This window comes from Lonchura striata, chromosome 36, assembly GCF_050655825.1.
Source record: "Lonchura striata isolate lonStrDom1 chromosome 36, ASM5065582v1, whole genome shotgun sequence".
In the NCBI taxonomy this organism is placed as follows: Eukaryota; Metazoa; Chordata; class Aves; order Passeriformes; family Estrildidae; genus Lonchura; species Lonchura striata.
This window is the reverse complement of record NC_140738.1, coordinates 6,370,556-6,394,025: the sequence shown is the minus strand read 5'-3', so window position 1 is coordinate 6,394,025 and position 23,470 is coordinate 6,370,556. Positions and strand designations below refer to the sequence as shown.

The 23,470-nt window shown below is 55.8% G+C and overlaps 1 protein-coding gene across 1 annotated transcript in view; it reads left to right on the top strand.

Moving 5' to 3' along the window:
• LOC146764077 (uncharacterized) overlaps positions 1-23,202 on the top strand; it is an 86,267-nt gene extending 63,065 nt beyond the window's left edge. Inside the window, exon 2 of the mRNA XM_085565442.1 lies at positions 22,102-23,202. Within this exon, the coding sequence (XP_085421568.1) occupies positions 22,102-22,763 (662 nt within the window). The 3' untranslated portion in view covers positions 22,764-23,202. The remainder of the gene's footprint in view (positions 1-22,101) is intronic.
• The last annotated feature ends 268 nt before the right edge of the window (positions 23,203-23,470 follow it).

The following is a 23,470-nucleotide window of genomic DNA, read 5'->3' as shown; positions in this document are numbered from 1 at the left end:
GGAGATGGCCCCACAGCCCAGGGCGCAGGACCCCGTCCCTGTGCCAAGGCCAGCAGGAGCTGCAGCCTGCGAGGCGCCAGGGCAGGGCCAGCCCAGCCCCTGCCAGGGGCCAGCGGCAGCTGCCGAGTCCTCACCTCTGCCACTCGCTGGTTCTCATCATGGCAGTGCATGGAGAGTGGCAGCAGGCTCTGGTGCACGTGTGCATTCAGGGTCTTCTTTTCCTCTTCTGGAAAAAAATCCAGCATCTCCCGGAAGATAAACATGGAGCACAACTGCACCTGGCTGTCCTCCTGTAGGAAAGGAAGGAAGAAAGGCCTCAGCGTCAGCTGCTTCAGGCCCACCTGGGCACAGCCTGTGAGTGCACAGGGCACAAAGTGTGCGGGCAGCACCCGCTGGCCGTGGCTGGAGGCTCAGAGCCTTACGTTGTCAAAGAGTGGCAGGAGCGCCTCAGCCAGCTGCAGGGCGAGGGCGCTGGTTATTGGGGCACCATTGCAGAGGAACAAACCCCTGAGGAGAACCGTGGTCATCCTGAGCATGACGCTGTCATCTTCCTGCAGGAGCTCCACGAGCCTTTCATGCAGGCTCCACATCCTTATGGCCATCTACTTGTGGAACACAAGTTTGTGAAACACCATCCTGCTGCCACAGGGCCCAGGGGCCAAAGGCCTGTGCCAAAGCCCTGGGGCAGCTGCAGCAGGAGGCAGGAGAGCTGGCAGCAGCTGCCCTAGTGCCCCAAGGCCAGCCAAGCCCCAGGGACTGCCTTCCCCAGCCCCACGCTGGCAGCACGGCTTCAGCCCCTGCGCTCTTCTCACCGAGACACTGGTGGTGCCGAGCGCCACGAGGCCTCGGAGTGCCAAGCGACGCCTCCCCCTGCATTCGCCCTGCAGGTGCTTTGACAGGAACTGCAGGACGCTGTCACGGCACTCACTCAAGTTCAGGTGCTCCAGGATCTGAAAGGCACAGGCCAGTGACGGGGGAGCGGCCGGCGGGAGCCCAGAACCGCCCAGGGCCGGGCCCAGGCAGCAGCACAGGGCGCGGGCTCCATCCCAGGCACTGCGGCCAAGAGAGGGCAGAGAGCCGGGAGGCAGCTCAGCGAGGCAGCGCCGGCCTTCGGCCTCACCTCCACAAGGAACGCCAGGGCGGCCAAATCCCGGCACGGCGTGTCCTTGCTGAGCAGCCCGAGCAGGTGGAACGCAATGGCGGAACACGCGGCTTCGGATGCGCGGTGCATTTCTCTGACAGGAGGAAACACGAGTCAAAGCCCTCAGCCAGCGGGGGCAAACCTCTCCCAGGACTGCCTCACAGAGGTCTGGCCTTTCTCCACCACCCTGCAAGGGGCAGCTGAGCCCTCTGGGAGGTTGCTGCTCTTGGGCACGCTCCTCTCCCAGCCTTTTGCAGCCTCCTTGGCCGTCCCTTGGTGACAAGGCCTTCTGGCCCACGGCCATGGGGACTGTGTGGGGCACCTCGGGCACAGGGCACACATGCCGGGGACAGCTGGGGAGCAGGGGGTCTCACCTGGCCAGCACGCCCACAGCACAGTGCTGGGTGTCAGCACAGAGCAGTGTGTCCCAGCCACGCTTGTCTTCCATGGCCACCACCACATCCTCATAGTGCAGTCGGCAGAGCAGGGCCTTCAGGGTCTGCTCTGCAAAGCTGTGCACAGAGCAAAGCCCAGGTCACACTGGGAGCACTGGCCCTGCCCTGGGCACATGGCAGGGACAGGAGGACTGGCATGGAGCACCTGCTGGGGCTGGTGGCAAGGCCGTGTTGCTGCTGGCATCCTTTCCAGAAGGTATCGACCTCCTCTGGCACATCCAGAGTGCTGAAGAGCACTTGGAAGAGCAGATGCACAAAGAGGCCAGGGAAATGCACGGTGACTACATGTGGCACACAGGGCAGCTGGAGGATCTTCCACATCACCACGGTTGCCTGCAAAGGACAGAGCAGCCCGAGACAGCGCTCAGTGCCGAGGTGTCTCTGTGGCAGGGCCCAAGCACGGGAGGGAGAGGCCCGGAGAGACGCAGGGGGAGCACCGGGCCTGGTGGCCCTGGAGCTGCCCCGAGGCCAGGTTTCAGCCCAGCGCCTGAGGCAGGGAGACGCCGAGGGGGAGGGAGGATGGAGAGCTGCTGGAGAGGCGGCCTTGGGGCCAGCAAATGCAGGAACTCACAGCCAGGGCAAGGACAGCCGTGTGGTCCCCATCGGAGGTGCACATGCTGTGCTCCGGCCAGCTCCCCAGCACATCCAGGAGTACAAGCATGGCCGGCTCTGCAGTCCTGAGTGAGCACATGATGCTCTTCCACATGGCCAGAGCAGCTCTGTGGGGTCAGAACTCTGTCTCAGAGGAGTCTGGGACACAGCAGCGTGGCCTGGGTGGCAGCGGGGAACTGAGCTGCTCTGCCAGCCCTGCCTCTGCCCACTGCCCCTCACTGGCAGCACGCAGGCAGCCCAGCCCTGTGGGCACTGGCCCCTGAGGGGCAGGGGGAAAGCATGGCAGCATGCTGCGGGGCTGGCAGGGGCCAGGGCTGGCAAAGGGAGCAGCCAGAGGGCCCTGGAATTCTCTGTGTCAGACACCTGGGACAGGCTGCACAGGGGGAAGGGCTGCTGAGCCCTGAGCCCTCTGGGCAGGTGGGCCCCGTACCTGTCACACAATGGGGCCACACGCAGGAGAGCCATCACCACGTCAGAGGGCTGTGCCTCTGTCAGATCCAGAAGGGGCCTGTACAGATTGTATTCAGGAAACTCATTGGCCACGAGCCACTGGTGGATGAACCTCACCATGGCAGGCACCTGGAGAAGGAAGGGGAGACTTGGAAAGCTGCCGGAGGAAGGAATGTGCCCAGCTGCCCCAGAGAAGTGCTTCCCTTGCCACCACACTGCCATGGCCTCAAAGGCTCCCAGGGAGCTGCAGGCGTGGCTTGGGAGGCCAAGCAATTGCTGGGAGGAGAAAAGCCAGGCCACAGGCTGCTTACTTGCTTTGGGCTGGAAGGACCCTCCTCCACAAGCATATCCAGCAGGGCAGCGCTGGTCTTGGTTTTGAAGATGGGAGAGTACGCTCTGAGCACGGTGCCCATGGCGCTGCTCTCTTCCTCCCGAATCCTCTTCATGAATTTGCAAACCATCTGCAGCAGAAGGGCAAGAAGCCCGGGATGCTGCATGGAGTGCTCCGAGCACAGTGCTGGGCTGAGCAGTGCCAGCAGGCCCAGCCCAGGTGGGGATGGCTGCAGGTACCTGCGCTGTTCTGCGGAAGCGGCCACGGGTGCGTTCCTGCTCTCGTGTGCGCTGCACGGCTGCACCTGGCAAAGAGCGAGCGCAGCCCGAGCTGAGGGGCTGCGGGAGAGGCCGGAGAACACAGCCCAGCCCTGCGCTGCCCAGGCAGGGACAGCCCCGCGACGGCCCAGGGCATGGAGCACGACTGTGGGGTGTCTGCCCGGCCCCTATTCCATCCTGTCCATGGGCATGGCCCCAGGGGATGGCATGGCATGGCATGGCATGGCATGGCATGGCATGGCATGGCATGGCATGGCATGGCATGGCATGGGGCCAAGCTGGCTGCAGGTACCAGCCCTGTGGCCCAGCTCTGCCACTCACCCTTCTGCCGTGGCTGGAACTGCTCCACCTCTTCAGGCTGCTGTGCTGGGGCAGCTCCAGGGCCTTCTTTCTCCTCCTTCCCCCAGGCCAGTGTGGGCACGCTCGCAGGTCTGAGCTCTACGTCGCTGCCTGGATTCATGGCTGCTTGCAGAAGGTGAAAAGGAAAAGGTCCGAGTCAGCAAGTGCTGCAGTCGTGCCTTGAGGGCACCTGCAAGAGTGAAGTCTTGGCAAGGCTACAGGACAGCAAGTCCTGCACTCTGCTCTTGGGGCTCCAGCCACAAGGACAGGAGACTCCTGTCAAGGATGGTGCAAATGCCACAGTCTGCCCTCGAGGGCAGCTGCAGAAGAGATGCCTCGGGAAGGCCAGGGGTCACCAAGAGCTCTGGTCTGGCCACGAGCTCACCTGCAGGAGTAATACCTTGGGAAAGCTCTGGGTCAGCAAGGAACGAGTGGCTGTGCGAGGGCTCCTCACAGCACCGCTCTCTCGCGTCCTCTCTCGTCGTGTGCACCGAGCACTGTGGAGTGTAACTGTAACTTGTAACTGCCAACACCTCTGCCAGAGCGTGTCACCAAGGGCCCTTGGAATCCCTGTCCCGTTCCATTCCACGGTGACCATGCTGCACCGTGTCACCAAGGGCCCTTGCACGCACTGCCACCTGCCCTGGGGCCACCCCCAGCCCCCCAGAGTGGCCCAGGGTGGAAGGAATGCCTTGCCCCAGGTGTGTCAGACAGCCCAACAGGATCTTTAGGAAGGGCTCAGCCCATCAGCAAACGCTGCCCTGCTCTGCGGGCTCAGAGCAGCAGGAGCCCCCGCAGCTGCCGACGCAGCCGCGGCGGGAAGGGCACGGGGCCTCCACAGAAGCTGGCACGGCCTCCTCGGGACACGTCCCACACGGTGGCCATCCTGAGCACGGCCGTGGGACACAGACCGGGAACGTGTGGGCCAGGGCAGGAATGCTGCTCTGAGCCCTGGGGCCCGGGCAGCGCTGACAGCAGCAGGTGAGGCACAGTCCCCGCCCAAGCAGAGTTCCCCCGAGCCCTGGCAGCACCGGTGCCCGTCTCCTGCCCCAGAAACCTGTGCCCCAAAAGGGCTTCTCTGCCAGAGGGCAGCCAAAGCTGGTGTGCACTGGGGGCTGTGCTCCGTCCTACAGGGGCTGTTGGTAGCAGCACCTGGAGCAACTGGGGGCAACATTTGGTGCATGTCAGATGTTGTTGCTCCTTCCCAGAATGATTTTTTCATGGAAGGGATCAGCAGCAGCAGCACAGAAACACCAACAGCTACTGAACTTCACAGGACAAAGAGACTCCACCGAAACACTGCCATGTTTCCTTGTGCTTTTGTGTCTTTCTTGCACTCTGAAAGAAAAAGAATTAGCCCAAGCCCTTCTGTTCAAATCTCCAGCTGCTGTGTGTCTGCCTGTGGCAGCTCACTGCAAACACAACTGGCTGCCTGCTCAGCTGGGCAATGGACGTCTACAAACAGGGAGGGCCCCGGTGAACATCTCTTTGGTCTCGTGGGGCAGCGAGGGCACAGGAGACAAAGACTGCTCCTCCCGAGTTCATGGGGCAACAGAGAGATTTTATTTCCCAAGCCCCCCCTTAGACAGGGCATTTGAAAGACCAGGCCTGGAAGCTCTCATCGGTTTGAGCTCCACGCCCCTTCAGGTTCTGGCCCGTGAGGTGCCTGCAGTTTTGGGGGATATTTGATTGGTCAAGACCCCTGTCAATCATGGTAACACCTCACCCTTCTTTTCTTTATAAAATTCTGTTTATTGTTCTCTGTCGCCCATCTGCAAGGGCCCTTTGCCAACATGGTGACAGAGGACAGTGTGCATCTAATTTACACTGGAGCTGCAGCATTCCCCTCCAGGAACTGTTAGGGGAGAACTCAGGCCACAGGCATAATGCTTCTTGGTTACAAATTGAACTTATCTCTAAAAGCAGAAGGCTATTTAACCCTGAGCCCATTTGACACTTAGAGGAAAACCCAATTTTAAAAAACAACCTTTAAGCACTTGATCCCTTGGGGAAAAACCGAACTCCCAGAAAACAATCTGTAAACAGAAAAACTGTTTGTAAACATGAGAAATAATTTGTAAACAAATCAAGTCCTTCTGTGAACTGTCCATGAGGCAGGTGATCATTTGTAATGCCGTCTGTGGTTTCCAGTGTCCATATTTTAGGCAGCTGTATTGTACTGTTGTAGGATTTATTGTAAAACATGAGAACAGACTCAGAGGGGAGGAGGGTGTACCCTCAATCCAACCCCTTTCCCCTTTTTTCTTTGTAAAAGAAATAATAATAGGAACAGAACATGGATTTTGAATACTATTAACTTATGCAAAGTTTCATCCACATTTACTGATAATACTTGTCTTTATCAGCCAGGTTCAGGGCAAAGAACTTGATTGGGAGATGTTTTGATCAGGGCAAGGAACTTGGTTGGGAGACATTTTCTGTATTTATATTTTATCTAGTGGAAACCATATACTTTTTTCCCTTTGTTAGAAGTTATAAATTTTGTTATTGGCTTTAATAGCTGACTTTTCACTTTTAAAATGATTACAAGTGGCAGAATTTCAGTGAAAAACTTTGCAACAGCAATTTGCTTATGACAAAGCAATGTTCTATGTGTACCTCATTGGATATTCTTTGAATCATACCAGTTTATCTTAAAGCAATGCAAGAATAATTACTCGAATATTAAGAAAAGACATGTTAATACACATACTAGGACTTCTTTAGGACAATGATTTACTAAAATATGAATATCAATCTAATATCGATATCCAACTGAGACAGACAAAAACACTCTAAGAGTTTAAAGTTAGAAAGTGTATGTTTATTGAGACAGCTGGGCAGTAGCTGGGATAATTCCCTAATGCACACTGCAAAAATCACAGGTATTACAAAGCTTTTTATTTACAGAAGTCTTGAATACACAAAATATGAATGCATATTCATATCCCTTTCACTTCCTCTGCTCCACTTCATATGCTAATTGGCAAAAAGGCTATTAAGCATGTGTGGTTCTGTTCCCTGAAATGAGTCAGGGGTCCATTCTGGGGGGGGTCTCCAAAATGAAGAAGTAAAATAAGTCTTCCTCGTTCTGACCTTTCTGCCTTTCCCATGCATATGTGACAAATGAATCCTTGCCGTTTTCCTGTGCTTAATGGATCCCTAAAGTATGGGAAGTCTGCAACTGTTTTTGTGCCCCTGAAATCTGTTTATCACCAGGAGCGGGGCTGGGATGTGCCCTGGTGCCTGGGACATCACCAGGAGCAGGGCTGGCTCTGATGCTCTCTGGTGCCTGGGACATGACAAGGGGCGGTGCTGGCTGGGGTTTGTTTGGTGCCTGTGCAATCCCAAGGGCAGTGTCACAGCGGGGCAGCTCTCAGTGTCCCCAGCAGGTCACAGTGTCCAGGGCAGCCCGTGCCAGCGGTCACTGCGCACACAGGGCAGGCTGGGCTGGACAGGGGACGGGGCAGAAACGCTGCCCTGGGACTGGGGTCTCCCCCTGCCTCTGGGGCCCAGCCCCTGCTGGGAGCGCCTTGGGCAGGGCACGGGGCTGCTGCTGAGCCAGGGGGACAGGCCGTGCCCCCTGTCCCCTGCTGCTGGGCCAGGGGGACAGGCCGTGCCCCCTGTCCCCTGCTGCTGGGCCAGGGGGACAGGCTGTGCCCCCTGCCAGCTGCCCAGGCCCCTCTGATGCCTGTCCCTCGTCCCTGTGGCTCCTGTCCCCACCACTCCCCACCACCTTCACTCCCTCCTTCAAAGCCCCACTCAACCCCTTCACAGTGACCTCTGGAAAGAAAGAATGAATGAAGGAAAGGAAGTGTTGGCTGTTCACCCTGGCTGGATGTCAGGCACCCACCAAAGCTGCTCTCTCACTCCCCTCCAGAGATGGACAGGAGGGAGAAAACAGAATGAAGGCTTCATGGGTTGAGCTAAGGACTGCGACAGATCACTCAGCAAATGCCATCATGGGCAAAACAGTTTCAAAATTGGAGATATTAATGGAATTTATTGCTATCTGGATCAGGGCAGGATAGTGAGAAGTAAAACAAAGCTTTAAAAACACCTTTTGCCCTTTCCTCCCTCCTTCCCATCTCTACCTCCCCCCCCAGTGGGTGCAGGGAGACAGGGAATGGGGGCTCTGGTCAGTTCATCCCCTGTTGTTTCTCCTGCTGCTTCGGGAGAGGAGTCATTCCCCTGCTGTGCCAGGGGTCCCTCCTGGAGACACTTCTCCATGAACTTCTCCACGGTGAGTTCATCCCACGGACAGCAGTTCTCCACAAGCTGCTGCAGCGTGGCTCGCTCCTCCATGGGCTCACAAGTCCTGGCAGGGCCCTGCTCCAGCGTGGGCTCCTCTCCAGGGGTTTGCAGGTCCCTGCCAGGTCCCTGCTCCAGCACAGGTTTCTCATGGGGTCGCAGCCTCCGCTCAGGCATCCCCCTGCTCCAGCACGGGCTCCTCCAGGCGCTGCAGGTGCATCTCTGCCCTCCGTGCCCTCCATGGGCTGCAGGGCCCAGCTGCCTCCCCAGGGACTGACCAGGGAATCTCAGGGCAATCAGCTCCAGCAGCTGGAGCAGCTCCTGCCCCTCCTGCCCTGCCCTGCCCTGGGGGTGTGCAGAGCTGTTCCCCTCACAGGTCCTCACCCTGTTCCTCCCTGCTCACAGCCACAATTCCAGGATCACCCATTTCCTTAAATCTCTTATTCCAAAGGTGTTACCACCATTTCTAACTGGGCCAGCCTTGTCCAGCAGCCAGTCTGTCCTGGAGCCAGCTGGAATTGACTCTGTGGGACATGGAGGAACAGCTGCTCTCACAGAAGCTGCTCCTAGATCCCCTGCCTTACCAAAACCTGGCCATGCAAACCTGGTATAATTATGGTAGGGTTTTTATTACCACTATTAATTCTTATTATTTCTATTCTCTCAATTTTTTGCTATTAATGGTACAGTTGTTATTATTATTACTAGTATTTTTAGTCTTTTGGACTCTATATTAATAGTGGCTAGATTAGAACTGGAAACAAAGGTACTTCATTGCAAGTAGCGGTTAGAGTTTTGTCAGCCTCTTGCCCTGCCCTGTTCTCTGTCATTGCTGTGTGTGAAGCTGCTTCTGCCAGGCCTCCCTATTTCCCTGGTTTGAGAAATTCCATGGCATTGTTCACATGTCAGAGAGGGCTTATTCCATTCAAACACATGCTCTTAGCTCTTCGAGTCCCATTGTTGGAAGCTTGTTTTCTAACATTGTTGACTTTCTCAGCTTCTGTTAATATTTGTGATTTTATAACAAAATGTTCTTGGGTGTGATTGTGCAACATTCTCTAATCAGCTTTCAGTTTGCTCTTGGGTTTCTTACCGGTGTGTCCGAGCTGAAGGCAGCATTTTGGGTGGAAGGCTTCAGTGGGAGCTGGCATTGCCTCGGCAGCAGCTGGTTTTGCAATGTGAGCAGCGCTGACAGAGATTCCGTGCGCTGAATATTCCGCCTGGTTGGAGCCGCAGTGCCCGGCTGGAGGGAGCCGCGCCGGGCGCTGCGGGTTGTGCTGGGCCGGGCAGCGGCCGCAGCCCCGGCAGGGCCCGGCCGTGGACACGGAGCCTTTGCTGGGCAGGGCTCGGCCCTGCGGCGCCGGGCGGGCGGTGCCGCTCCCGCCGGGAGCCTGCGGGAGCCGGGACAGCGAGAGAGCCCGGGCCGAGCATCAGCCCCGGGGCACGGCCCGGGAGGGGGCACAGCCCGGGGGTCCCGCAGAGCCTCCCTGCTCCAGAGCCGCGCCTGCCGCAGCGGGGCAGCTGCGGCACCTGCGGGGCACGGAGGAGCCGCAGGCGGCGTTCCGAGCGCTCCTTCGGGGCAGGATTTTGTCCCGCTGCGGGGAATTCCCGCGGGCCGGGCGGGCCGGGGCCGCTGCCGAGCGCCGCCGCCTTTCCCGGGAGCCGCCGGGCAGAGCTCTCTGCTCGGGGCTGGGAAAAACACCTTCACTGCCCTGGGGACATTTAAAAAGTTTAATACAGGACAAGAGGAGACAAGGCCATAGAGCAAAGGTTCTTACGGCCGGGTGCATCTCGGCACTGAGCCGAGAGCACACGGTTATCTCCGGAGATACCCCTTGAATACCTTTTCCCTTACACCAGCCTGTTGCATATTCATAGTCCCTTATGCATAGTAAACTTTTTCCCAAGCTAGTTTACATATTCCAAGAACTGTTCAGCATGGCTCCTCCTCGGTTCCACCTTTTTAGGGCATGTGTATTCCTTGGTTGTGGTTTTGGTCCTTTTTTATCATCATCTTCAGTTTTGGCCCCGGCCCACACTGCCTTCAGACGGTGAGTGCTGATGGTTGGCAGATCTGTACAGGTGTCCTCATCCTGTGCTCACTGGATGTTATCCCATCCAAGCAGGAATTTTAACACAAGCATGCTTCTATCAGCTATGGCACTACTATGTCTGAGCGTAACCAATGAACAACAGAAATAAAAACTATATAACAAAGTTATTGTAACACCACACATATAAAATCCAGTGGAATATTTGCAAAAAGCCAGTATTATAATATGTATCTATGACAGGGCCAAGGGCCGGGTGCCCGCTCGGTGGCCCCGGGACAGCAGAATTTTGGGGTCCCGGTGCTGGCTGCCGGCAGAGCCCCGGCGCTGGGCCGGGGATGCGTGGGACCCTCCCGCGGTGGGGTTGGGCTGCCCGGGGCAGGCGCTGCATCGTCAGCCCGGAGCCACCGGGGATCGCCCGGTACCGGCGGGGCGGGGCTGGGGAGCGGAGAAGGGCGGCACCGGAGCGGGGGGACCCTCTGCAGCCTGCGGGGTCGGACAGACCGATAAGGGGGTCCCCGGGAGCCTGGAACGTTGTGAAAAACGCCAATCACTTGGTTTTTAAAATTTTAAATGTTTAATAATAATAAAATGGTTATAAAAATAGTAACACAATTAGAGTAATCAAATTTAGAGTTAGGACAATTACAAGACAATAAAAAGCAAAAAATTATAGATGTCCAGATGCTCTCGGACACTTAAGCCAGGACAAGCATGCCTTGTGAACAAAGGAATAACCTTAAAAGCAACAGCCTATTGAATATTCATGTATCTCATACATGATGCATAAATTCCTTGCAAATTAGGAACTTTTCTGGATTTTGTCAACTTCTTTCCCTTAATCCTGGTGCTTCCATAAAGATGGAGACAAGATGGAAGAATGTTTGTCTTTTCTGATAAGGAGGTTGTAACTCTATGTGCCCCAAGTCACCGCCATCCCTGTGTGAAGAGTTTATTGAGTATCTCATCTCTTGCTTGGGCAAGTAAAAAAATCCTACATCGCAGAGTTTCTATTTTAATATTATGTTGTTACCTAAAACTCTATTTAACACACTACTTAAGAGAATGAATACAGCATAACTTTCTAACATTACACATATAATATTCATTGTAACATTTGTGAAAAGCCAATCATAAAATAAGCATTCTACACAGAAAGTGTTGAAATGGTAAAACCAGTCAAAACCCTTTAGGAACTGGAAGGAAAACCAGAGGCAGTGGCAGCTAACACCTCAGAAACCCGTGGCTTTTGCTCCTCTCTTCGACCTGAGAGCTTCCTGGGCAGGGGCGACTCTTCCAATTGCACCAGCGTGGCCATGGCTGGGAAGGGCAGTGAGCAGATGGGTTGAGCTTCTCCTGCCAGCCCCTGAAGTGCCAGCTGTCATTTGTGTGCGCTGAGGATTCCCTTCAGGCTCGGAGCTGGCGCAGCTGCTCCTGGGCGCTGCTCGCCCACGGGCGCAGCGGTGCTGCAGCCGCTGTCCCGCACACAGGGAGGGCTCTGGAGCCTCCCAGGGCACCAAGGAGCGGAGCAGGGAACGTGCCGGGATCTGCTGCAGGACCGTGGGACTGTGGGGATCCTTCGGTCTCTTGGATGGGGCAGGGAGGGGGCAAATGGAATCAAGGTGAGACAGGGATCAGGCAGCCCCACGCCAGGCAGCGTTTTCTTCTCTGAGAGCTCCTCTGAGCTGAGCGAGCTGGTGAATCCTGCGGAGCAAATGAGACCCGGGAGCAAGGGAAGGGCTGGCTGGGAAGGAGTCAGATAAACCCAGTGGGCATTTCCCTTTCCAAGGGGCTCCTGGGGAGACAAAGGAGACAAGAAGGATTCCCCATCTCATGACATTCCCTTTTTTCCTTCAGTAGCCCTATTGCAGTCACTGCATACAAGAGTTTAGTTGATCCCTTTGATGCCAGGAAGAACCCAGAACTTGAACCTCGCTGGATCCAGCCCTGTCTGCCTATCACCCAGCAAAGGGAAAAGATAAAGAACCTGGGTGGGGGTTGAGCCAAAATGGCATTTTGCCACTTCTGATCTGCTCCCAGCTTTTGCAGCAGGGCACCAACCCCATCGCTGCAAACCACTCCCTTTTGCAAGGCACACGTGGACCTCGCTGGTAGCTCAGGGCTCCTGAAGGGGCTGCTGCAGTTGGCAACTGGAGCTGGTGTTGAACTTTTCACATTGCTTACCCCCATATCCAAATGCCATCAACTGTCTGAGGAAGGACACAAAAATATTACCCTGGAGGGGCCAAAAACTTGGAAAAGGATGAAAGAAATGTTCTGATGATGACAATGACAAAATAACACAATTTATTTTTGACAGCAAATGAGTACCCACAGCCCTCCAGCCTTCCCAGACTGGCAGCCGAGTGGGGCCGTTTCCATGGCATGAGGAGCTGGCAGCCTGCGGAGAAAAACCAGAGAGCCACGGTCAGTCACAGAAGGCTCCTGTGCCCCTGTCCCACCACGGCCTGTGCCTGGGCCAGGCTGCTGTGTGCTCAGAGCCCAAACCTCCTGACCCATTCTCCGTTTTTAGAGAAGGACAGAGTGGTAAGCCACATTCCATCTCCTCTGCTGAAGCACAGCCCAGCAGCCTCCTCAGCAGCTGCAAGGGCAGGATGGCCGTGTGCCTGGTTTCCAGGCTCCCCCGCAGATCAGGGGTTATAGGTTGGGTGTCTCCTGGATTGTTCCCGGAAAGGGCCCATCTCTGCACAGAGACACCGTTTTTCATTTGTAAATTAGGTCTTTCTTTCTCTGCCAACTGTGGTTTCTCCAGCCCCGGCTGCAGCCACTGGTCATTTAAAACTTTAAGAATCTTTTTCTACAAGCACAACTGACTTGATGTATATTTTACAAAATCACGAATTATGCCATAACATATATTACAATGGGGCTGCAGAGATCCCCCTGCAGGTCCATGGGGCTGCAGAGATCCCCTGCAGGTCCATGGGGATGCAGAGATCCCCTGCAGGTCTATGGGGATGCAGAGATCCCCTGCAGGTCCATGGGGATGCAGAGATCCCCTGCAGCCCCTGCAGGAGCCGGGCTGGAGCTCGGCGATGCCTGAGAGGAGCTGTGAGCCCGCGGGCAGAGGGGCCCCGCTGGAGCAGCCTGTCCTGGCAGGACTGAGCCCGTGGCACAGTGACCCACGCTGCAGCACTCGGAGGGGGCTGTGCCCAGGGGATGGACTCCGCTCCGAGAAGTTCCTGGAGAAGTCTCGGCCGGGAGAGAGCGCAGGGTGCAGCAGGGAACGACTCCTGTCCCTGAGCAGAGGGAGAAGCCCCGGGGGATGAGCTGAGCATGGCCCCATTCCCTGTCTCCTGCCCTGCCGGGGGAGGAGGTGCAGCTGGGAGCAGGGAGGCGTGGGGAAAGCTGCATTTAAGGCTCTGCACTGACTTCTCCTTCTCCTGCTCCGAGTCTTTGGAGTTTTCTGCCAGAAATCTCTCCCCTGCCCCACCCACCCACAGGGCTTGGGGCAGGTTTCCCTTTTCGGGGGAAATCAAAGCGAAGCACTGATGCGCTAACGAGGGGCAGGAGAAGTGAGGCTCCTGGGCTTCCCGCAGAGGCGGAGGCACGGGAGGCGCAGGGCCGGGAAAGCCGTGGCGGGAGGCGCGGAGAAGTTTGTTTGTGTGGGCAGCTCAATCCCGGCTCGGGCCGGGCCCGTGCCGGGGCTGTTCCTCATCTCCGGCTTTCCCCTCACGCAGCCCGGGGGCGCCGAGAGCGCGGGGCGAGGCGGGGCCGTGCGCAGAGCCCGCCCCGAGCTCGCTGCCATTGGCCGCCGGTGCCGTCAGTCGCGGTCGCGGCGCGCTGATTGGTGGGAGCGGGGCGCGGCGCGGCCCCGGCGGCGGGCTGAGGGCGGCCGTGGCCGCCCAGCGCCGCCATTGGCCGAGCGGCTGCGCGGGCCCGGCAGCGGCGGCAGCGGCCGGAGCGCGGTGAGGCGGCGGCGGCGGAGCTCGGAGGCGGCCCCGGCGCAGGTGGGAGCCGCGCTGGGCTCTGCGGGGGCTCGGGGCTGGCTGCGGGCGGAGGGGGCGGCAGGGGGCTCCGGCGGCTCGCCGGTGCCGTGTCCGGCCCGTGCCGGCCCCGGGCTGAGGGCGCTGCGGGAGCGGCTGCCCGCGGTCTCCTTCCCGCCGGGGCCGGGCAGGAGCCGCTGCCGGAGCAGCGCTGGCTCGGCCCGGCTGCTGTGGGTAGGACAGAGGGGCTGCCCCGCGGCCGGGAGCGGGCGGGGAAATTCCCGTCGCCGGAGGTTCGTGTGCCCGGGGGAGAGCGAGGAGTCCTGTCAAAGTGACTTTATTGCCGAGCAGGGGCAGAGGCCGTGGGGCATTTGCCGTGCGCTCTCTGCCGTGGCTGTAGTCCGCAGCCTCCTTTTTATCCTCATTTTCCCGGCCGCATCTCCCTCTGCCTTTGCCCACTGGCTGAGTTCCTTGGAAGGTTCCGACTTCCCGATGCACCTGGAGCCTGTCCTCGTTAATGTGCACCCTCCTTTTGTAGAACAGCCGATATTCATGGCTCTGTTAAGTCTTTGTTCTTCTCCTCGAAGTCCAGGAATGCAGCGGGACTTTGAGCAGCTGTCTGCGTCAATTTGTAACATTTATTGGAACTGATGGTTTCTCCCCTTATCTACATGTGCCCGACCCTATCTCCAGGCAGATTCACTCCTTGACTCTGTTTTGTTCTTCCCGGGTCCTCTTTGGTTTTGGGATTATTCTCGGTGCCCTCATTCCCTGTCCTTTTGTAGCCGTTTGTGGATCAGGAGGCCTGGCTGCCACCTGCATGCCCTGGCTCAGCTGCTGGATGAGCTGCACTGCCAAGGTGTGGAGCATGGTAAAAAGATGAGAGTTGCTGCAGCACAGAAGAGGAGAAGCAGCATTCCTTTAACCCCTGGTGTGCTGGGGAGCCAGGAAACCGTGTCCCATTCCCATTCTTTCCATGTTTGGACCAATACATAAACTGCTCTCCTATTTCCTTTGTTAGCTTTTTCACCACTTTTCCCTTGTAATTTCTTTACCAGCAGCCGTTTAAGCCATTTAGTTTTCCACAAACTGCTTTTTTTTCTGCTCACAGGTAATCTGATCCCATCCCCTGGTGAAATGTTGTGTTCCTCGTTTCAGTGGCTTGGTCGGCAGGAAGGTCAGGAGCTGGAGCTGTCTGGTTGGTTCTTATTCCGAGGACAGCTTGTAATCAAATTATGCCATTGAAATGATAAATGGGTTCTCTGCCTCCTGATATGAATTGGTTTGGGTTCTCAGGGGCTGGTCCATGGTGTTGTAGGATTTTTTCTGGTGGTCCTTCAATACTTTTCCCTGTTTTTGGGTGCTCCCTTCAGTTGGGGCTGCCTCAGTTGACTGCTTTTTTCTAATTACATCATCAAATACTTGAATTCCAACTGATTTCCCTGAACTTGTTCTAGCAAAACCCCCAGTGCTCTGATACACCCTGTACAGCACAGACAGTGACAGCAGATGTTGGAGTGGGCAGAGGGATGATCCCCCCCTTATTTTAGTGAAGTTTTCACAACATTCTCAATTTGCTGTTTCCCTTTGCAGCTTCAGCCATTTCTGTTGCAGAGTCAGAGATCCTCAGCATGGGCTCTGCCTTCGGCTGTGCAGATTCCATCTGTGCAAGCAGGCAGAGCTTGGGGTGAGGGGCAGAGGGAATCAGCCAATTCCTGCCCCAGGCAAGAAGAGCCAGGTACATTGTCCCCAGTTTGCCCCAGCAGTGTTAATTTGCATTTCTAAAGCTCATCTCTTGGCTGCCTGCTTAAGAGTTTAGGGATCACCTTTAAATCTCTTCTAGTGATGCAGCCTAAAGGTGAACTTCAAAAAGCTCAGATCAAAATTTTGGTATCTTTTGCAGCTACGCACGAACATAGACAAAAAATCCCAACGTAATTCAGCTTTTTCTACTTCCCCTCGGAAGAAAAACTCATTCTCACCTCCTTTACCCAAACCTAACCAGCTATATAGAAGTATGAGTAATAAAAATATACTCTAATGCTCTAAACTTTGCACTGAAACTGCAGGAAAAAGAAAAACTTCACTATTCTTTTTAGTGTTAGAATCAAGGCATTCCTTGATTCTGGCCAGGATGTACAACAAAAATCATTCCATCCCCACATAACCCGGGTGTGCAGAGTAAATCATTCTATTACATGTGGGTTTTACTAGGTTTTTCCCAAAGTTGTGCAGTCTAAAGCAATCTAAATGGATTGGTTTAATGTTCTGTAGTTTCAAGTCCTGCAGTTTTTACTGTTTGGTTTCTGGTTGGACCCGGATTTCTTTGCTTCTGCTGTTAAAATTTCTTTCCCCAAGGCAAAGGCAAACCAAGCCTGAGTAGAAAAATAATTTTTTTTTTTAATGAAACTTGCTACATTTTCCACCAACCCAGCTAATGCAGTGTGAGTGTAACTGAGTGGAATTGTCCCGGTGTGTCCCCAGCAGCTGTGGCAGTGCAGGCCCAGCGAGCACTGAAGCTGCAGCAGTGGCAGCAAGGGCTGGCCCCGGTGGCTGGAGCTGCCCAAGGAGGGTGGCCAGGCCGAGGATTTCAGCAGAGGAGGTGTGGGCAGGCCCAGGGCCTTGCCCCGCTGTGGAGCCCTGGCTGCTGCTGTGCTGCCTTCAGTGCAGGCTCAGGGGGGCCTCCCATCCTCCTGCTGCAGGCGGGAAGTGCAAATCTCCGGGGCTGCAGAGACCTGGAGCCCAGGCTGAGGGGTCCCCCCGTGTTCAGCTGTGCTGGCGGCTGTTTCTGGCCTCGGGGCCCCTTGGCATGGCCCACGCCACTTGGCCACCAGTGGTGCTGCTTTGCACTCCTTAGGCAGAGCCCATGTCCTGCTTGGATGTTGGCAACAGCAAAGTGCCAAGGCAGGCTCTGTGCCAGCCCAGCTTCCTGGGAGAGATTGCACCAGAGACAGGATTCTGGCCACAGACTGCTTTAAATGTGCATCCCTTATCTCCACCCTGCACTAGGTGCAGAATTACCAGGGTAAGGAATTCCCAAGATCAATTGGAAGGGAGAGAATCGAATATCTTTCCTGGGTCTGGCTCTTCTTCTTGCCCAAGCCAATGGCAAAAGCTGTACCCATGGCATCTTGGTTTCTATCCCCAGCTTCCAAAGGTGTTTCTTTCTTTCCCCATTCATTCTTTGTACCCAGCCTGAGCTCTGGGGTTGCCAGGGGTTCTGGAGGTCCCATTGTATTCCTAAAGCTGCCATAACCCCCTGGAGGATCTTTCCTGGAAAATGAGTGCTGCTCTCTGAGTCTGTTTCTTCCACAATGCCTTTTATTGGAATGATTTCTTTTAGAAATACCTTAATAAGTGATCCAGTGGTTGCTGAGCAGTAAGAATTGCTCTTGCCCCCCTGTTAGGTGAGATGGTGTCACCAGAAGATATTGAAGCCTTCCTGCTCAGGGCATTTCAGTGCCAGGCTCTTACAAGCACACACAGCTGTGCCAGTTGAGCTGACCATGGGGGTAACCTGCGCTTTGTCTGATTCCCTTTCCTCAATAACAGCCTGTCTTGGAACTCTTTTCCCTTCTGCTGCTCTTGAAGAGCCATCCACCAAGACATTTTCTGCCTGAGGCCAGGCAATGTCTCCTGAACCTCCCCCAGGCTGGGTCTGGAGCTGTGTCCCTTGAATGCAGTGCTGGGTTTCTTCCCAGCCCCTCTGTGGGCTGTTCAAACAGGAGGCTGGGTTAAACCCTTCCCCTGTCCTCAGTTCTGAATCCTCCTGTGCCACTGAACAAGTTTCACACTGTAATAACCGAGCACTGCTCATCCATTGCGAGGCTCTTTTGGTTATCAAAGCTTGAACTTGATGGCAGACTGGAACAGTTGGAGATCCTGTTGTCATCAGGTTTTGGTCCTGGGTCCCCGCTGAAGCTGTGGCTGCACAATTCTGCAGACAATGAGGCCACTGTGGCCACTGGGTGAAACATTTTGGCCCAAGGATTCCTTTGGCATGGCCCTGTTGAACATTGACCTACAATTCCAATTTCTTTTCTGAGTCTGGAAGAGACAGAGCTGAGGCATCAATATTTTTGGTTGTTCATTTTCTCAAGTTTTGCTCTCTTTCTCCTGTCTATACCACAGCATGGAGGCTGTCTGAGGTTAAAAAGTCCTACAATGTTCTGGCTGGAACAGAGAATCCTCAATCCAGGCTGTGTAATTCCCTATTTATCCTCAAAATTGTCTCAGCTCCTTTTTGGTCCAGGGAAGTGTTACTTCTGAGATTGCCCAGTGCCTCTCTGGGTCAATTCACCAGGAATCTTCAGTCCCAGTATTTCCCAAATATTTAACCTTTTTCTCCACCATTTACCATTTGTTTTTTTTTTTTCCCCAATACTCAAAATATATTTTTAGCCAGGAAATTCAGCCATTTCACTGGGGCTTTGTCTACCACTTGTTCTTGTCCTCCTCATTGGAGCCATCTGATTCCCTGACTGGCAGGATAGGAGTGCTGTAGGGAGACATCCCTGGCTCCAAGAGCCCTGCCTTTAGCAGGGACTCCATACCAGGCTGTGAGCCCTTCCTTCCCTCCCCTGGAACAGGGTGTTGCTTTTAGACACCACTTGTCCTGGTTGCTTCCAAGTAGTTTGGAGAGGCTCCACATCAAATTTTCCCTGGGGCTGCTCACACCTCTGGGTTCCCTTCAGCACAGGCCTTCCCAGACATTTGACACAAAGGTACAGCAGCAATAGCCTCTGTATCACCTTTTACAATATTACAATGCCACCATCAAATTCCTTCCTAGTTAATTACAATCAGAGTAGGAAGAAAAAGAAATTAGTTTATTTCAAACCTATCCCCCACAGCTCCTAATAGCGATTGAACAAATGATTGATACCAGCTCAGCTTTCCCATTTATTCCCTTAATAATGAAAACACTCCTTTACAATTTTCCCCCTTTAGGTGTAATATTCAGAGTGGATGGAGAGGCCCCTGTGTCCATCAGGAGAGGCTTCCTCTGGATGCAGACCCAGCCTGAATGTTCTGCAGGGCTCCAGTGTGGTGGGTCCCCGGTGGGATGGGAGCTCAGAGAGCCCTGCCAATCCATGTCCATGCAGGGGTGGACTTGCTCCTGCTGAGGGTGCTGCTGTCTGTGCTTGCAGTGTCCTTGTGGGCTGCAGCTGGAGCCCTGACTCCTTCCCAGGGGCTGTTTGGGTGGGCTCTGCCCTGGCCAGGAGGGCAATGCCTCTGCCAGGTGCTTGTGGCCGACCCCGTCATCCCCTGGGTGCTGGGGCCCCCCTGGGCCCTGGGGTTGATCCCTCAGGGCTGTGGGAACTCTGCTGTGGCCTTTGCCTTCAGCTTGGCCTTTTGCTCATCCCTTCTTGCCTTCAGCTGCTGTGCCTTTGTGCCCAAGTGCTGCAGGGCTTCTTGTGCCACTCCTGCAGCCCGGGTCACTGCCTGTGGGTGCTCATCCTCTGAGAGCTGCTGAGCTTTCTGCAAAACCTTTCCTTTCTGCAGGGACCCAAAGCAAATCCTGAACAGCAAATCCTGATCCTTCCATGTGCACTCTGCATTTCCCAGCTGTTCCTTTGTGTTCCCCCTTGTGCTCAGGGTCCCTGCCCAGCCCGTGTGGCAGAGCCGGTGCCTGTCCTGCCGCAGTGTCCAAAGGCGGCCCCCCCGGCGGGCAGGGCCGGCAGCTCCCCGGGGCCGGGCAGCGGCCGGGGCGTCCCGCAGCCTCCTGGGGGCCGGGGGCCACTGCCGGCCCTGCCCGGGGCTGGTGGGGTCAGGCAGCGCCCGGCGCTGAGCCCCGGCTGCCCCACAGCCCCGGCCCGGCCCCGCAGCTCCCCACAGGCCCCAGCCCGTGCTCCCGGTGCCGCACCTCTGCGCCCGGTGCTGCCGCTGCCACCGCAGAGAAACCCCTGGCATCCTGACCTCCTGCTTTTCCTGTCTGGGAAACCGGGGATGGAAAGGATCTGGATCAGCTGGCAAATGTGAGGATAAGACCCTGCTGGAAAACATCCCAATCCAGAGTATTTTTCTCTTCCTCCTCTTTTTCATCATCCTTTTTCTTACCACACAGATTCCTCCTGCTGCTTCTTGCCTGAACCATATTGCTGCACTCTCCTTCACCCAATTCCATCCCAGCACACCAACACCATGCATCCCCTGTTGTACAAATGCCTTCTCTACTTCCCTTGTTGCCTCCCAGGGTGTCCATGTCCTTAATTACCTCTGGGGGAATGTGCAAACTACCTCAACATTCTCCCAAGGGACCCTTCAGAGACATTTTGGGATCATCATCCCTTTGGCCAGGCCCCCTTCCTGGCTTTCCCTTTTCTCCCCTCCATGGGTGCCCTGCCATGTTCACTCCCCGAGGATCCCAGGACACTCACTGATGAGATTTTCAGTGCTCTCTCACTGCTGACCCTTCACAGACCCCCCTGATGTGTCACTCGTCTGTCTCCTGGTCACTCCCGGGTCCCCAATCAATCCCCGGTGCCGCCGCCAGCCAAGGGAGCCGATCACCCAAAGTGGGTGAGGCACCTTCAGCTGCACTCCCTGCCCGCCGCCCCGGAGGGTGGAAGGAATTCGGGATGAGCCCGAGGATGTGCGGGAAAATTGACATTGCCAGAGGTTTCTGTCCACAAAGCAGACAGAGGAGTCCTGTAAAATAATTTCATTACTAATAAAAGGGAGAGGCCATGGGACATTCCCCATCAGCTCTCTCTAAGTATTAGAGGACAGAGCCTCCTTTTCATCCTAATTTTCCCGGCTGCATCTCCCTTTCCCTTTCTGTGTTGGCTGAAGTACTTGAGAGCTACAGACTTCCCAATCCACCTACTGTATACCCCCATTAATATGCACCCCACTATTGCACAGCAGATGATATTCATGGCTCTGTTAAGGCTTTGTTGTTCTTCTGGAAGTTCATTAATTGAGCAGGACCTTGTCTGAGGAGCAGTCTGTGTCATCAGTTAATAACATTTTCTGAAACTGATGGTGTCTCCTGTCACTTCCTTATGTACAGATCACTGGCCCTATCTCCGAGCATCTTTAGAGCATCTGTTTGTAAAGACACTTTCCTGTGGTTCCTTCCATGGGGTCCCCCGTTTGTGGGACATCCCCCCTGGAGCAGGGTGTCCCCTCTGTGCTGCAGCCCCAGGGCTCGGGCCGAGCTCAGCCAATCAGAGCCCGCGGCGCTGATGACTCACCAGTTGCCAGGCAGACTCGCAGCTCCCCGCGTTCCCCACCTGGACCCACCTGCGCCCCCACTCGGCCCCATGGCCCCCGCGAGGGGAATTTGGGGAGGTGGGAGTGGGGCAGCGCCAAGGCCGGGCCCCCCCGCGCTGTCCTGGCGGGAGCGGCTGCAGTGGGGACCGAGTGCGGGCGGGAGCGGCCGAGAGCCCAGCGCTGCCCCAGCCCGACCTGCCCCAGCTCCATCCCTGCCCCTGCGCTGGGATGCTGTGGGTGTGGGGGGAAGAGGGAGCCGGCAGTGGGTGCTGGGCCTGGGGGCAGGAGGAGAAGGGAAGGAGAAGCAGGCTTGAGGAACAGAATGGTCAAACGATGCAGGTGGCAGGAGAGGGTGGGATTATGCAGGAGAAGGAGGAATAGCAGGAGGAAGAGGAGTGTGAGGAAGAGTAGAGATACAGGAGGAGGAGGAGAAGGAGCAGAAAAAGGAAGCAGCAGAAGGTTCCACCCCTCCCTGTGTCTGCAGCCTTCCCCCAGCCCCAGGAGCGCTGCTCCCCCCACATGTAGCAGGTGACTGTGGAGGGGGATCCACGATTTTCACGGGGTGAATCTTGGTGTTTCTGAGCTTTCTTGGGCTAAATGTTGGTGCTTTGGTTTTATGTGGCAGCTGAATCTTTATCTTTTGAAGGAGGTTTTTGGTGACTTGTGATGTTCGGGGAGTTTTTGATTTGTGTCTTGAAGTTTGTGGGATTTTTGGGCTGAATCTTGGTGTTTTGGAGGTTCTTACAGACACAGGATTCCCAATGACTTCCTGAGATGAACTTGGGCAAGGAGGAACCTCCAGTCCAAGAAGATCTTCTATTGTTTTTCCCTCAAACCAGGATTTGTCTTTGCCAGGGCGTGGCTGGATGGAGGAGGAGGGAAAGCCCCGGAGATGCTGCAGGAGGAGGAGCTGCAAACCCAGCTCAGGGAGCTGCGGGGAGGAAAGAGCCCCCTGAGCCAGGAAGGCGGGCGGAGATCCAGCCAGAGCTCAGAGCTGGTGGAGAAGCCTCATGGCAGGGAGAAGCCCCACAAGTGCTTGGAATGTGGGAAGGGTTTCAGCCGGAGCTCCCACCTGATCGAGCACCAGAGGATCCACACTGGGGAGAGGCCCTACGAGTGTCCCCAGTGTGGGAAGAGGTTTCAGAGAAGCTCCCATCTCCTCGTACATGAGCGGATTCACACAGAGGAGAGGCCCTACCGCTGCCCCGACTGCGGGAAGGGCTTCAAGCACAACTCCAGCCTCACCGTGCACCGGCGCATCCACACTGGGGAGAGGCCCTACGAGTGTGGGAAGTGTGGGAAGAGCTTCAAAGACATGTCTGGCCTGATGGTGCACCAGGTGATCCACACTGGGGAACGGCCCTATGAGTGCTTGGAATGTGGGAAGAGCTTTGGGCGTAGCTCTGCCCTGAGAACACACCAGCGCATCCACACTGGGGAGAGGCCCTACGAGTGTGGGGAGTGTGGGAAGAGGTTTCAGACCAGCTCCCATCTCCTCAGACATGAGCAGATTCACACAGAGGAGAGTCCCTTCCGCTGCCCCGACTGTGGGAAGGGCTTCAAGCACAACTCCAGCCTCACCGTGCACCAGCGCATCCACACAGGGGAGAGGCCCTACGAGTGTGGGAAGTGTGGGAAGAGCTTCTCCATGAGCTCAAAGTTGATCAGACACCAACGGAGGCATCACTAAAGGAAGTCCTGTGAGTGCCCCGAGTGAGGGAAGAGCTTGGAGTGAGGGAAGAGCTTGGTGTGCTGCTGCAGCTCCATCCCCCATGGGAGGATCCAGGCTGGATGATCCCCAGTGACCCCCGTTGGGCAGAGCCCTGGTGCCCCCGTATGGGGAATAAAACAGAGAGTAAAGCAATGGAGCTGATCAAGGGGCCCGATATCTGAGGCCTGACTGAGCAGAAACTGTGGGAGACACAGACACAGTTTCAGTCTCCCTGGGCAAGAAGTGACCACAAAAAATGGTGTGAGTCTTTGTGATAAGATAAATGTTCCCAGGTTACTGGATGTCTCGAAGAATGTGTAACCAATGGGAAATTGTTACCAAAAACAGAGCCCTCTATAAGCACCATACAAGTAAATCCCTGTATAAACACCTGGTACACTCAGTAAAATTTGATTTTGTCTAAATTCGTATGTCCCCGTCTCTCCATGGTGGATAACCCTGTTGTGGGTGATCCCCGTTGGGTGGGGGAAGGTGCTGGAGGGATTTCTTTCCCTTCTCCTGGTGCTGCCGTGGTTTGGTTGGTAATAAATTCCCTCCCTGTGCCCAGGCCGGGTCTGTTGTCCCCGTGCCGGTGCTCGGGGCGGGATCTCTCCCGTTCCTTCTCTGCACTGCCGGGCCTCTCCTCAGCCAATGAGAGAATGCGGTGGACAAGAGTCAGCCAATCA